Genomic DNA, 16231 nt, shown 5'->3' on the forward strand with positions numbered 1-16231 from the left:
TCTGGTCCCTCTAGTTCTGGTCCCTCCAGCTCTGGTCCCTCCAGCTCTGGTCCCTCCAGCTCTGGTCCCTCCACCTCTGGTCCCTCCACCTCTGGTCCCTCTATCTCTGGTCCCTATAGTTCTGGTCCCTATAGTTCTGGTCCCTCTAGTCCTGGTCCCTCTAGCTCTGGTCCCTCTAGCTCTGGTCCGTTTAGCTCTGGTCCATCTAGCTCTGGTCCATCTAGCTCTGGTCCCTCTAGCTCTGGTCTCTCTAGCTCTGGTCCCTCTAGCTCTGGTCCCTCTAGCTCTGGTCCCTCTAGTTCTGGTCCCTCCAGCTCTGGTCCCTCCAGCTCTGGTCCCTCCAGCTCTGGTCCCTCCAGCTTTGGTCCCTCCACCTCTGGTCCCTCCACCTCTTGTCCCTCTATCTCTGGTCCCTCTATCTCTGGTCCCTATAGTTCTGGTCCCTCTAGTCCTGGTCCCTCTAGCTCTGGTCCCTCTAGCTCTGGTCCCTCTAGCTCTGGTCCAAATAGTTCTGGTCCTTCTATCCCTGGTCCCTCTAGCTCTGGTCCCTCTAGCTCTGGTCCATCTAGTTCTGGTCCTTCTATCCCTGGTCGCTCTATCCTTGGTCACTCTAGCTCTGGTCCCTCTAGCTCTAGTCCCTCTAGCTCTGGTCCCTCTAGCTCTGGTCCCTCTAGCTCTGGTCCCTCTAGTTCTGGTCCCTCCAGCTCTGGTCCCTCCAGCTCTGGTCCCTCCAGCTCTGGTCCCTCCAGCTTTGGTCCCTCCACCTCTGGTCCCTCCACCTCTTGTCCCTCTATCTCTGGTCCCTCTATCTCTGGTCCCTATAGTTCTGGTCCCTCTAGTCCTGGTCCCTCTAGCTCTGGTCCCTCTAGCTCTGGTCCCTCTAGCTCTGGTCCAAATAGTTCTGGTCCTTCTATCCCTGGTCCCTCTAGCTCTGGTCCCTCTAGCTCTGGTCCATCTAGTTCTGGTCCTTCTATCCCTGGTCGCTCTATCCTTGGTCACTCTAGCTCTGGTCCCTCTAGCTCTAGTCCCTCTAGCTCTGGTCCCTCTAGCTCTGGTCCCTCCAGCTCTGGTCCCTCTATCCCTGGTCGCTCTATCCTTGGTCACTCTAGCTCTGGTCCCTCTAGTCCTGGTCCCTCTAGCTCTGGTCCCTCTAGCTCTGGTCCCTCTAGCTCTGGTCCAAATAGTTCTGGTCCTTCTATCCCTGGTCCCTCTAGCTCTGGTCCCTCTAGCTCTGGTCCATCTAGTTCTGGTCCTTCTATCCCTGGTCGCTCTATCCTTGGTCACTCTAGCTCTGGTCCCTCTAGCTCTAGTCCCTCTAGCTCTGGTCCCTCTAGCTCTGGTCCCTCCAGCTCTGGTCCCTCTATCCCTGGTCGCTCTATCCTTGGTCACTCTAGCTCTGGTCCCTCTAGCTCTAGTCCCTCTATCTCTGGTCCGTCTAGCTCTGGTCCCTCTAGCTCTGGTCCGTCTAGTTCTGGTCCCTCTAGTTCTGGTCCCTCTATCCCTGGTCGCTCTAGCTCTGGTCCCTCTATCTCTGGTCCCTCTAGCTCTGGTCCCTCTAGCTCTGGTCGCTCCAGCTCTGGTCCCTCTACCTCTGGCCCCTCTAGCTCTGGTCCCTCTAGCTCAGGTCCTTCTAGTTTTGTTTCCCACTATCTCTGGTCCCTCTAGCTCTGGTCCCTCTAGCTCTGGTCCCTCCAGCTCTGGTCCCTCTACCTCTGGTCCCTCTAGCTCTGGTCCCTCTAGCTCTGGTCCCTCTAGCTCAGGTCCTTCTAGTTTTGTTTCCCTCGATCTCTGGTCCCTATAGCTCTGGTCCCTCTAGCTCTGGTCCCTCTATCTCTGGTCCCTATAGCTCTGGTCCCTCTATCTCTGGTCCCTCTATCTCTGGTCCCTCTATCTCTGGTCCCTCTAGCTCAGGTCCTTCTATCTCTGGTCCCTCTATCTCTGGTCCCTCTAGCTCAGGTCCTTCTATCTCTGGTCCCTCTATCTCTGATCCCTCTAGCTCTGGTCCCTCTAGCTCTGGTCCCTCTAGCTCTGGTCCCTCTAGCTCTGGTCCCTCTAGGTCTGGTCCCTCTAGTTCTGGTCCTTCTATCTCTGGTCCCTCTAGTCCTGGTCCCTCTAGCTCTGGTCCCTCTAGCTCTGGTCCCTCTAGCTCTGGTCCCTCTAGCTCTAGTCCCTCTAGCTCTCCTCTCAGGCCTTCGTCGGGTACTGGATCAGCTAGGCTGCATGGCTGTTCGCTGTAAGCTAAATTAACTTGATGTAGGTGGATTAGGACCTCCTACCTATTGGACAGACATCCACTCTGACAGTGTGTTGAAATGTGTAGCCTGATGAACAGGGCCCACCAGAGGTGCAGGGGTCTTGTTCATTAGGCACCAAACGGAAGAAAACATACTGAAACAGGGAGGGACTGCACCTGAACTTGTCCAGTAAGAAGCGCTCATTTTCGTTATTAGTTGCAAAATGTTTAGCGACTGTGTGCCGTAATGAACAGGTGATGGAGTGGGAGCAGAGTGATGGAGACACGCAGGGCAATGAGCTGATGGGGATGCTGGGTAATGTAGTTCCTGTGCATTTTGTATGTAGGTCTGTCGGTAGCGCCTGATGTACTGTCCTTGTTGTTCTTCTTTATTCTCTCCTTTTCTCTCTCTCTCTCTCTCTCTGCTTTTCTCCCCCCTCTCTCTTTTTGTGCCTATCCCTATGAACCGTACCAATACCTTCCAAACTGTATTAATCACAAAAACGGGACAATTCAATACCATACTTTAAATGCATTTTAATTCCACCACTGTAGATATTAGTTAGTTGGTGTTGAATTAAATGCTGAATCTTCTCTCAGCCATTCATTAATTAAGCCTAACATTGATAGTGGAGCTGAGAGTCCTTTTTATTGGATTTTCTCTCCAGAGTGGGAACAGAAAGCACTTTACTACTCAAATCAAATCAAATTGGATTTGTCACATGCGCCGAATACAACAGGTGTAGACCTTGCAGTGAAATGCTTACTTACAGGCTCTAACCAATAATGCTTTAAGGCGTTTTAAGAAAAAACTGTGTTAAGTAAAAAAATATATATATTAAAATTCCAAAAGAAAAGTAAAATTTGAAAATAAAAGTAACAAATAATTAATCAGCAGCAGTAAAATAACAGTTGTGAGGCTATATACAGGGGGTACTGGTACAGAGTCAGTATGCGGGGGCACTGGTTATTCAAGATAATTCAGGTAATAATTTATGTACATGTAGGTAGAGTTAAAGTGACTATGCATAGATAATAAACAGAGAATAGCAGCAGCGTAAAAGAGGGGTCTGGGTAGCCCTTTGATTAGCTGTTTAGTAGGAGTCTTCTGGCTTTGGGGTAAAAGATGTTTAGAATTCTTTTGGACCTAGATGGATCTGGCACTCTGGTACCGCTTGCCGTGCAGTAGCAGAGAGAACAGTCTATGACTAGAGTGGCTGGAGTCTTTGACAATTTTTAGGGCATTCCTTTGACACCGCCTGGTGTAGAGGTCCTGGATGGCAGGAAGCTTGGCCCCAGTGATGTACTGGGTCATACACATTACCCTCTGTAGTGCCTTGCGGTCGGAGGCCGAGCAGCTGCCATACCAGGCAGTGATGCAACCAGTCAGGATGCTCTCGATGTTGCAGCTGTAGAACCTTTTGAGGATCTCAGGACCCATGCCAAATCTTTTCAGTCTCCCAAGGGGGAATAGGCTTTGTCGTGCCCTCTTCACGACTGTCTTGGTGTCTTTGGACCATGATAGTTTGTTGGTGATGTGGACACCAACGAACTTGAAGCTCTCAACCTGCTCCACTGCAGCCCCGTCAATGAGAATGGGGCCGTGCTCAGTCCTCCTTTTCCTGTAGTCCACAATCATCTCCTTTGTGTTGATCACGTTGAGCGAGAGGTTGTTGTCCTGGCACCACACGGCCAGGTCTCTGATCTCCTCCCTATAGGCTGTCTTATCGTTGTTGGTGATCAGGCCTACCACTGTTGTGTCATCTGCAAACTTCATGATGGTGTTGGAGTCGTGCCTGGCCATGCAGTCCTGAGTTAACAGGGGGTACAGGAGGGGACTGAGCACGCACCCCTGAGGGGCCCCCGTGTTGAGGATCAGCGTGGCGGATGTGTTGTTGCCTACTCTTACCACCTGGGCTCGGCCATTCAGGAAGTCCAAGATCCAGTTGCAGAGGGAGGTGTTTAGTCCCAGGATCCTTAGCTTAGTGATGAGCTTTGAGGGCACTGTGGTGTTGAACACTGAGCTGTAGTCAATGAACAGCATTCTCACATAGGTGTTCTTTTTGTCCAGGTGGGAAAGGGCAGTGTTGAGTGCAGTAGAGAGCATCATCTGTGGATCTGTTGGGACGGTATGCCAGGCGATAACCAGGTATTCCCATTGAAATAAAAGATTTTATTACAGACTGACTCTGGCCTTAGCTAGCTGTAGCTGTAGGGGGGAGAGACAAACGAAGACAGAACGGAATTAATATCCAATTTCCAAATAAATGTCATTTTCAACATATTTGATGATTTATCGATAGCTGTTTCACGGCTGATAATGTGTTTTCTGAGACAGCTTTCACACTTTTTCTCAAGTGCTCAAACACACCAGAGACACATTTACACACACAAACACACACACTCAGAACAGGGCAGCACGGCTGGCCTTAAATGTACACAGAGAGCTTATATTAATAATATGCATGTCAATCTCTCCTGGCTGAAAGTGGAAGAGAGACTGACTTCATCACTACTTGTTTTTGTAAGAAATGTTGACATGCTGAATGCACTGAGCTGTCTGTTTAAACTACTGGCACACAGCTCAGACACCCATACATACCCCACAAGACATGCCACCAGAGGTCTCTTCACAGTCCCCAAGTCCAGAACAGACTATGGGAGGGCACAGTACTACATAGAGCCATGACTACATGGAACTCTATTCCACATCAGGTAACTGATGCAGCAGTAGAATCAGATTTGAAAAACCCCAGATAAAATACACCTTATGGAACAGTGGGGACTGTGAAGAGACACACACAGGCACAGACACACATAAACGCGCTCTACAGACACGTACACATGGATGTTGTATTGTAGATATGTGGTAGTAGAGTAGTGGCCTGAGGGCACACACATAATGTGTTGTAAAAAGTGTTTTGAAATGTAATGTCATATTTTAAATTGTATAGAACTGCCTTAATGTTGCGGGACCCCATGTAGAGTACAAATACAAATGAATACACACACAAACACACATACACCATTCTCCTGGAACATAGCTATTTATCAGTGTGTTCTTTCTGTGTTTGTGTGTGTGTATTATTACTCTGTCAGAACTTTACAGTTATTTACTCGATTTTTCACTCTGTTTTTATTCAACACATTTGTGGACGTTTCTCTGTATCTTGGCACTGGGATTGTTTGAAATATAGGGCCGAATTTTCAATGATGGCTATTGCTTTTGGTCTGAGTGAGCAGTTTTCCTCCCTGTGTCCCTAATATTTCCCTGAGAAGTGTTCTGCCTCCTGGCCCCAGGCCTGGCCAGTTAGTCAGTGTCTCTACACACATAACCACATGCGTGTGTGTGTGTTTGTATGTGTTTGTACTGATGGCTGTACCCTGTGAGGTGTGTCCTTCTGTCCCAGTCTTTGGGGTGCTCTTATTCTCTCCCCCTATTTCAGTTTCTCTTTCATTGTACTGTTATATTCGTTCTTATCCATTCTCTATCTCTATCTCTTCTCTCATTTATTGTTCACTTTCTTCATCCATACTGTTACGTTCCCCAGTTTCTGTGTCGTAGTTTGTGTATTTGTGAGTGTGTTTCAGGAAATGGCTTCCTGAAATTCTCCCCAAGCAGCTGATTGGTCGGCCCCCATTGATGATTGGAGAGCTGACCCCGCCCCCTCGTCAGGACGCAGCTGTCTTCAATTACAGACTCCTTCTGAAGCAGTATAAGCCAGTGTTCTGTTGCCCAGAAGAGCACCAGATGATTGCTGAGAGAGGATGCTGATGGTTATATCATTTGTTGCTGAGAGTGAGACAGTGCATACCAAAACTGCCTATGTCAGTTGTTGCTGGGAGCAGCCTTGGTATGTTCTGTGTTTGTTGCTCAGTCAGTCAGAGCTTATTTGATATCCTGTGTTTCTCAGTTTTTTTTGTGTGAAATAGTTTATAATATTCTGTTTCATTTGGCCCCAGGGGGGAAGGGGAAGGCACCTAGGGAGTGCTTAGGCCAGAGCCCCGCAGGCATACATAACCCGTAGTAGTTTACTGTCTATGCACACTAGGAAAGACCTGGGCGGACCATCCCCTGTATTTTGGTTAGTGCACCAGGTGGTGCTAGATAGGTAAGTAGTGGGTAGGCAGGTAAGGTAGGAGAGGGGGCTTTGATATTTACTTTCTTTGCTTTGGTTCCGTCCAGCCCCTTTTCCCCAAACTTACCGTGTGACGGAATAAATTCCTTGTAAACGATAATTCTCTGCCTTTTGTCATCCTTACTCACACCTACAGTCCATACCTCTTTCACACCACGGAGAGTTGAGTTGTAGCAGGGTGTTGCGTTCCCTCTTCCTAGAGGCGTGTGTAACACATCCATCAATCCGTCTGTCCGTCCGTCCATACATCGTACCTTCTCCTTTTCTCTCTCCTCCTCCCCTTCCTCAGCGTGGTCCCTTTACTCCAGGCAGGTCAGCGGCTGTGCTAACACTTTTGTCTTTGTGATTAATAGCACCGTGGATTGCCGTTAATTCACTGTCTAATGACTGGGAGCGCGGAGCGGGCTGGGAGTAATCGGGTGATTTATGTGGGGAGGCTGGACCTGTGGCAGAGGTGAAAATCATTTACACCAAGTCAGATACCGACGCGGAACGCGAGCCTCTTTCCCTCTTAATAAACATTTATGTATTTTATTTTCTGTCTCTTTCGCTGTCTCGTGCCCTCGTTATGGGGATGTGTCTTCATTCCCAGTAGCTTGCTAAATTAAGCTGTCTAGTGCCCTCGTTATGGCGATGTGTCTTCATTCCCAGTAGCTTGCTAAATTAAGCTGTCTAGTGCCCTCGTTATGGGGATGTGTCTTCATTCCCAGTAGCTTGCTAAATTAAGCTGTCTAGTGCCCTCGTTATGGCGATGTGTCTTCATTCCCAGTAGCTTGCTAAATTAAGCTGTCTAGTGCCCTCGTTATGGGGATGTGTCTTCATTCCCAGTAGCTTGCTAAATTAAGCTGTCTAGTGCCCTCGTTATGGGGATGTGTCTTCATTCCCAGTAGCTTGCTAAATTAAGCTGTATAGTGAGTGGGCACATGGGCTCTGTCTCACATTCAGTCCTATTTCATCATCCAAATAAACACTCACTGGTCTTATGTTCCAAAGCAGATTGGATAGAAAAACAATATTGATTTCCCCTTTAGCCCCTCTGCACTTAACTTAATATTTCAAACATAAAAATGTCTCATTTTTTAAATCATAAATGGATTTCATGTAACAAAGAATGCTTTATTTGAAAAGCAGATATTGCGTATGAAAGGGTTTTGTGTGCGCGTGTATGTGTGCGTTCTTTGAGAAGGTGTAGGCTACTACAGGGAAGTTTGCCTCCTGCGTTGGCACTCACCTTTACAGCCTCTAGCTGTCCCTCACTGCACTCTGAGTGGACTGTCTGCCATTCAGAATGGATGGGATCTGGCTGTGTAAGTACATGTTGAGAGATGGCTGGATTGAGGGGATGGGGAGATGGAGGGCGCAGGGAGAGAAGATGACTGAAGGAAATAAAGTGCATTTAGTGCACAGGCGGTCACCAGTCATGACAGCAGTCAAATTCCATGTGACCGTTTAGTCATGGTAATTAGGTTTCTCCAAGCTCTGATGCTGCTGATGGTCATTAGTAGCCTACCAAACCTGCTAACTGCCTGGTACTCAGCACTCTATTGTCCCTCTAATCACTCTGACATCAATGTAATGGAAATCAAATCAAACCCTTCATGAGAGCCCATGACCTTGCGTTGCACAACATTTCTGTAGGCTATGCAACTGCGTGAGAAAACAGAGTGAGGGCCTCTACTAAAAAGAGGAGGATCCCATCAGCTTTCTATAGGCTAGGCCTTCTATATTTATTTCTCAACTTTCCTAATAATAAGCACTTTGCTTTACAACAGGAGTATAGCCTACCTGGCATGAAAATGAGCCACGGGAGAAGAGTCCTCCATTCACCCTGTTTTGATAAAGGTGCTGTAATGGTCCATTCTAAATCAAAACTAATTTCACACATTTTATTTAGTAAAGACAATATTAAATGAAGAATAGTCTGACAATATTCAGAATGTAACACAACAAAATGTGGAAAAAGTCAAATTCTGTGAATCAGTTTTTCCACTTTGTTGTGTTACAGCCTGAAGTAAAATAATAATAAAGATTTTGTGTGACTAGCCTACACACAATACCCCATAATGTGAAATTATGTTTTTGGAAATAAAAAATGAAAAGCTTAAATGTCTTGAGTGGATAAGTATTTAACCACTTAAGTTCAGGAATAAAATATTGCTTAACAAGTCACATAAGTTGCATGGACTCACTGTGTACAATAAGAGTGTTTAAAATGATTTTCACAACCTCATCTCTGTACCCCACTCATACAATTATCTGTACGGTCCCTCAGTTGTGGGGGTTTTTCCCATGCCTCGCAAAGAAGGGCACCTATTGGTAGAGAACACACATTGAATATCCCTTGGCCGCATGGTGAAGTTATTAATTGCACTTTGGATGGTGAATCAAAACCAGGGGCGCAACTTTGGTTTTAGAAGTAGGAGAACATACATTATACATACATTTCTTTAATCCAGTCTGATAAACACTCCAAACAGCCTACCCGACCGCTCAGGGGCGCCTGCATGGTCCTAAAGCACACTGTTGCCTTGTTTTGTATCACATTCCAATGATAAAACTGGGGGGGGGGGACAAAAATGCAATTTCAGAATGTGGGCGGGACATATGAAAGTAGCGCCCTGATCAATGCACTCAGTCACTAAAAAGATACAGGCGTCCTTCCTAACTCAGTTTCCTGAGAGGAAGGAAACCGCACAGGGATTTCACCATGAAGCCAATGGTGCCTTTAAAACTGTTACAGAGTTTAATGGCTTTTAGTTACTCCTCAAGCCTAACCTAATGACAGAGTGAAAAGAAGGAAGCCTGCACTGAATACAACTATTCCAAAACATGCATCCTGTTTGCAATAAGGCACGAAAGTAAAACTGCAATAAATGTTGCAAAGAAATGATCTTCATGTCCCGAATACAAAGCGTTATGTTTGGGGCAAATCTAACACATCACATTACTGAGTACCTCTCTTCATATTCTCAAGCATGGTGGTGGCTGCATCATGTTATGGGTTTGCTAGTCATCGGCAAGGACTAAGGAGTTTTTTTTAGGATAAAAATAAATGGAATAGAGCTAAGCACAGGTAAAATCCTAGAGGAAAACTGATTGTCTGCTTTCCAACAAATACTAGGAGACTAATTCACCTTTCAGCAAGACAATAGCCTAAACAAAAGGCCAAATCTACACTGGAGTTGCTTACCAAGAAGACAGTGAATGTTCCTGAGTGTCTGTTATAGTTTTGATCTACTTGAAAATCAAGACCTGAACATGGTTGTCTAGCAATGATCAACAACCGATTTTGAAAAAGCTTGAAGAATTAAAAAAATATATAATGTGCAAATATTGTATAATGCAGGTGTGCAAATCTCTAAGAGACTTATCCAGAAAGACTCACAGCTGTAATTGCTGCCAATGGCGATTCTAACACGTATTGACTCGGGGTGTGAATATTATATTCCACAACAAAATGTGGAATAAGTTAAGGGATATGAATACTTTCTGAAGGCACTGTACAGACACACAAAACATTTCACACACACACACACACATTTTGTCATCTATTCACCAGAGGAAATAATCAGTGTGAATTGCATCCGTCTGGTGGATCATCATAGCCAACACACAACATTATTGTCCCAATCAAGCTTTTTTCCACGGCTGAAGAAATACAACTTCTACTATTTATTTTATTCTGTTCAAATGCGATTGTTGTATCCTGCACCTGGGGAAATGGTTGGATATGGGTCCTTTGTAGTTTCATTCATTCTTAACAGCAGTAATAACGTGTGTGTGCATTTATGATGTACTATCATCTTCAGTCATTTAGCCAGACTTCATTCAACTGGTCCATGTTAACTTATGATGTATTTCTCCTTTTCATTCACACTCTCTCTCTCTCTCTCTCTCTCTCTCTCTCTCTCTCTCTCTCTCTCTCTCTCTCTCTCTCTCTCTCTCTCTCTCTCTCTCTCTCTCTCTCTCTCTCTCTCTCTCTCTCCTCCCTTTGGGTGGATGAAGGGATCATACTGTATGCTTTCCCATACTCCTCCTCTCTCTCTCTCTCTCTCTCCTCCCTTTGGGTGGATGAAGGGATCATACTGTATGCTTTCCCATACTCCTCCTCTCTCTCTCTCTCTCTCTCCCCCCCCCCCCCCTAGTGATGTTTGCAGCAAAATTTGGACAATGTAAGTTGCTATTGATTATTATTAATATTTCTCATGTTTGTGAAAATGTATTTTCTCAGTGCTATTAATCTTTCCTGTTAATAAATGTCTGGCCAGGCCGGGCTGGGAGCCCCTGGGGGGCGCCTCTAACCACAGGGACAATGTAGTGGCTGACAGCACAACACACACACACACACACGCACACACACACAGGATGCCTGCTCTCTGCAGGAGTTGGGGCTCTCTTTCATTTGGCTGTAGGCTCCTAGATGCTCTGTCTCACCCGACGAGGTAGTAGTAGCTCTAGACTGCTCAGCATAAAGGATACATCAATATGTCAGCCCAATCAGTGTGACCCGTACACACACACACACACACACCTCTCAGTATATCCCTGCCTGCATCCATGGGACCCACACATGCATTGCTAGTACATCCAAATAAAGTGTGACCAGTAAATCGGATGCGTTCATGTTGCCGGGATCTCTGGATGCACAGTAGTTTCCAGTGGAATAACACGAGCCAAACAAGCGGCCCATTGTAGGCCCAGCCAGCGCCAGGACCCCCAAGGTGTGGATTAATGATTGACCCCTGACGTAATCAGGATAAATAGTTATCTGTGAAAAGAGGAGAGAAAGAACAACATGGTAGAGGGAGAAAGGAAGGCACTATCTAGCAGAGGTCTTTTAAGCAGCCTCCCGGGAGACTGTGCTAACATCTCTAACGTGTTCCTGCTTATTTTTCTCTCTCTCCTCTCCTCTCCTTTTATTGTAGCAAATTTTATGGTCGAACATGGCCTAGCCCTCAACTAGAATGTCACAGGGAAAAAGGAGGGGAGAGAGGAGTTTTTTTTCTGTGCTGATTAGTTTTAACTTTCCCTTTTTTGTTTTTGTGGCAGATCTTTATGAATAAGGGAACTGAGCTCGGACTATCTTAACTCCTGGCCAGAAGACTCCTTTAAATCACATTTTGTTTTTTTGCTTGGCGGTTTCTGTCCAACACAAATTATGTTTTGTTTAAATTAAGGAAGTAACAGTAACAACCCCTTGTTGCACTCGATGGGTCGGGTGCCAGCTAAAGGGGAGAGAAAAAAAGGTTTTAATGCTTCGAAAATACTGTGGATTCTTGAAAACTGCACCAGATAGGCTGAGGTTATAAAAGTTTAATTGATTTGTGAAAGTGGAAGCTACTGCTGGCGTACATGTTTCCCTTCGTTTAATTGTCTGCCTGGTCTGGGCACCTATGAAACCTTGATCATTAAAATCGGTAAAAGCCTTCGTTTTACTGCCCAGCTTTTATATGATACGTTTCCTGGATCTCTCAGGATGCTCTCTTGCCAGTCGCTAAGAGTCTGTGGCAGTGTTTTCATAGTTCACGTTTCCTTTCGAGACTTACATATCCAGTAATTCTGCAATTATTTTTTCTCAATATTGTACGATCCAAACCCCAAGAGTTTATTGGAGCGTTGCTTTTGCTGCCACACTACAGCCTGCCTGCTCCCTCCGTCGTCCAGGCAACCTACAAATTCTTCTGAGTTTGAGATAGTCAAAATCACATTTGAGTGCTGCCCTTGGGGACTAACGTGGTATACTGTATATGTGTTTACTGTACAACAGAGATTTTCCTTTTGTTGCTGCAGCATGGTACATTGCACTGCAAAGGTATTTGCTACCGGTTTCTGTAGGGGTTTTGTCATTTAATTTGTTCACGAAAACTAAAATGTTTCCAAATTTTGCTAAAAAATACACTACATGACCAACGCTTTGTGAACACCTGCTCGTCGAACATCTCATTGCAAAATCGTGGGCATTAATATGGAGTTGGTCCCCCCTTTGCCACTATAACAGCCTCCACTCTTCTGGGAAGGCTTTCCTCTAGAAGTTGGAACATTGCTGCGGGGACTTGCTTCCATTCAGCCACAAGAGCATTAGTGAGGTCGGGCACTGATGGGATTAGGCCTGGCTCTCAGTCGGTGTGACAATTCATCCCAAAGGTGTTCGATGGGGTTGAGGTCAGTGCTCTGTGCAGGCCAGTCAAGTTCTTCCACACCGATCTGACAAACCATTTCTGTATGGATCTGGCTTTGTGCATAGGGGGCATTGTCATGCTGAAACAGGAAAGGGCCTTCCCCAAACTGTTGGCACAAAGTTGGAAGCACAGAATAGTCTAGAATGTCATGCTGTAGCGTTAAAATTTCCCTTCACCAGAACTAAGGGGCCCGAACCATGAAAAACAGCCCCAGACCATTATTCCTCCTCCACCAAACTTTACAGTTGGCACTATGCGTTGGGGCAGGTAGGGTTGTCCTGGCATACGCCAAACCCAGTTGCAGCCGTCAGACTGCCAGATGGTGAAGAGTGAGAACGTGTTTCCACTGCTCCAGAGTCCAATGGCTGTGAGCTTTACACCACTCCAGCTGACGCTTGGCATTGCGCATGGTGATCTTTGGCTTGTTTGCGGCTACTCGGACATGGAAACCCATTTCATGAAGCTCCCGACTAACAGTTCTTGTGCTGACGTTGCTTCCAGAGGCAGTTTAGAACTTGGTAGTGAGTGTTGCAACCGAGAACAGACGATTTGTACGTGCTACGCACTTCAGCACTCGGTGGTCCAATTCTGTGAGCTTGTGTGGCCTACCACTTTGTGGCTGAGCCGTTATTGCTCCTAGACATTTCCACTTCACAATAACAGCACTTACAGTTAACCGGGGCAGCTCTAGCAGGGCAGAATTTTGACAAACTGACTTGTTGGAAAGGTGGCATCCTACGACTGTGCCATGTTGAAAGTCACTGAGCTCTTCAGTAAGGCCATTCTTCTGCTAATTTTTGTCTATGGAGATTGCATGGCTTTGTGCTAGATTTTATACACCTGTCAGCAATGGGTGTGGCTGAAATAGCCGAATCCACTAATTTGAAGGGGTGTCCACATAATTCTGTATATACAGTTGAAGCCAGAAGTTTTAAAACTCGTTTTTTCAACCACTCCACAAATGTATTGTTAACAAACTAGAGTTTTGACAAGTCGGTTAGGACATCTACTTTGTGCATGACACAAGTAATTTTCCAAAAATTGTTTGCAGACAGATTATTTCACTTATTATTCATTGTATCACAATTCCAGTGGGTCAGAAGTTTACATATACTAAGTTGACTGTGCCTTTAAACAGCATGGAAAATTACAGAATATTATGTCATGTCTTTAGAAGCTTCTGATGGGCTAATTGACATCATTTGAGTCAATTGGAGGTGTACCTGTGAATGTATTTCAAGGCCTACTTTCAAACTCAGTGCCTCTTTGCTTGACATCATGGGGAAATCAAAAGGAATCAGCCAAGACCTCAGAAAAAAATTGTAGACCTCCACAAGTCTGGTTCATCCTTGGGAGCAATTTCCAAACGCCTGAAGGTACCACATTCATCTGTACAAACAATAGTACGCAAGTATAAACACCATGGGACCATGCAGCCGTCATACCGCTCAGGAAGAAGATGCGTTCTGTCTCCTAGAGATGAACGTACTTTGGTGTGACAAGTGCAAATCAATCCCAGAACAACAGCAAAGGACCGTGTGAAGATGCTGGAGGAAACAAAGTATCTATATCCACAGTAAAACGAGTCCTATATCGACCTAATCTGAAAGGCCGCTCAGCAAAGAAGAATCCTCTGCTCCAGAACCGCCATAAAAAAGCCAGACTACGGTTTGCAACTGCACATGGGGACAAAGATCATACTTTTTGGAGAATTGTCCTCTGGTCTGATGAAACAAAAATATAACTCTTTTGCCATAATGACCATCGTTATGTTTGGAGGAAAAAGGGGGAGGCTTGCAAGCCGAAGAACACCATCCCAACTGTGAAGCACGGGGGTGGCAGCATCATGTTGTGGGGGTGCTTTGCTGCAGGAGGGACTGGTGCACTTCACAAAATAGATGGCATCATGAGGACAGAATATTATGGGTATATATTGAAGCAACATCTCAAGACATCATTCAAGAAGTTAAAGCTTGGTCGCAAATGAGTCTTCCAAATGGACAGTGACCCCAAGCATACTTCCAAAGTTGTGGCAAAATGGCTTAAAGACAACAAAGTCAAGGTATTGGAGTGGCCATCACAAAGCCCTGACCTCAATCCTATAGAAAATTTGTCGGCAGAACTGAAAAAGCGTGTACGAGCAAGGAGGCCTACAAACCTGACTCAGTTACACCAGCTCTGTCAGGAGGAGTGGGCCAAAAGTCACCCAACTTATTGTGGGAAGCTTGTGGAATGCTACCCAAAACATTTGAACGAAGTTAAACAATTTAAAGGCAATGCTACCAAATACTAATTGAGTGTATGCAAACTTCTTACCCACTGGGAATGTAATGAAAGAAATAAAAGCTGAAATAAATCTTCTCTCTACTATTATTCTGACATTTCACATTCTTAAAATAAATTGGTGATCCTAACAGGGAATTGTTACTAGGATTAAATGTCAGGAATTGTGAAAAACTGAGTTAAAATGTATTTGGCTAAGTTGTATGTAAACTTCCGACTTCAACTGTATAGTGTACATCTGACTTTCTCCAAGTGATCTGGCCTTGACTGTGCGAGAGGGAGGTTAGGAGTTGAGGCAGATGGTGTGTCTAGCTAGGCTCGTGCCTCTCTAATTCTTTGTCTTTGTCGTTATCGTTGAATGGTGGAAACCCGAACACCACAATTACGCTGTCAGCCACAGAACAGTGACAAGCATAGATGACTAATCTAAACTGGCGAGTGACTGTCAATGCCTGGGTCATTTCTCCCCCATTATCTGTAAGATGACCCGGCAGGAAATGGCAGTGGTTGTGACTGAATGGAACACCATGTCCCATCAGGGCTTCCTCTGACGGTGGGGAATGTTTTGACTGGGAATACCTGCGTCTGAAGGCTTTTTAGGTTTTCCGTCTTTCGCTTGTTTGGGTTGTATGAGTCAGTTAGTAGATCAGTCCTAGAGTGGCCCGGTATGGTTAAGCTCTATTGGTGATAATGTCTACAGTGTAAAAGTCCTGTCTATACAACGTACGATCTTTTGGTGATACTGGTATAAACTCCCAAAATGGACTGATTGCAGAGAATAGGCCAAGATACTGGAGTGAATGTCAAGCATCTCTTTCTCACTCTGAAGGCATGTATACTGTATATACTTTGTGGTCATTCTCTCGCTCTCCTTTCCCTCTTTGATTCTCAATTGACGTGTGTAGTCAATCAATGGTTGAACATTTAAGATATTGTACATCAACTAACTCTCTCACTTTCCCTTCCTCTATCAGATGACATTGAGCCAGTGGACAGCATGTACGAGACAGAGGCCCACCTCCCGGCAGGAAGGGTTGATAGTGGGGAGGAGGAGACCGAGGATAGCATCATGTCCCCCATCTCCGTAGGACCCCTGTCCCCGCACCCCAACAACCACCACCACCATCCCCACCACCATCCCAGCCACCGTCATCACCACGAGATCCCCTTCACGCCCAGGGAAGGCTCGCCCTACGAGGTGCCCGGCGACATTCCCGGCGACCTGGAGCTGCGCGAGTCCTCGGTGCCCGGAGCAGGCCTGGGGATATGGGCCAAAACCCGGATCGGGATGGGAGAGCACTTTGGACCTCACAGCGCACTGCAGAGTGCCACGGTCAAAGACAGCTCCTTCGGATGGGAGGTAGGTCATTGTTCTGTAGGCATTCTGTAGACGTCTT

The 16231-nt window shown here is 45.9% G+C and overlaps 1 protein-coding gene across 5 annotated transcripts in view; it reads left to right on the forward strand.

Moving 5' to 3' along the window:
- The window catches only part of LOC115168976 (histone-lysine N-methyltransferase PRDM16), a 384212-nt gene that overhangs the window by 73054 nt on the left and 294927 nt on the right, over positions 1-16231 (forward strand). For all 5 annotated transcript variants that reach the window (XM_029724556.1, XM_029724560.1, XM_029724561.1 and 2 more), the window contains one exon: positions 15809-16194. In XM_029724556.1, coding sequence (XP_029580416.1) covers positions 15809-16194 — 386 coding nt within the window. The remainder of the gene's footprint in view (positions 1-15808; positions 16195-16231) is intronic.

The sequence above is a fragment of the Salmo trutta genome, chromosome 30 (assembly GCF_901001165.1).
Source record: "Salmo trutta chromosome 30, fSalTru1.1, whole genome shotgun sequence".
Taxonomy (NCBI): Eukaryota; Metazoa; Chordata; class Actinopteri; order Salmoniformes; family Salmonidae; genus Salmo; species Salmo trutta.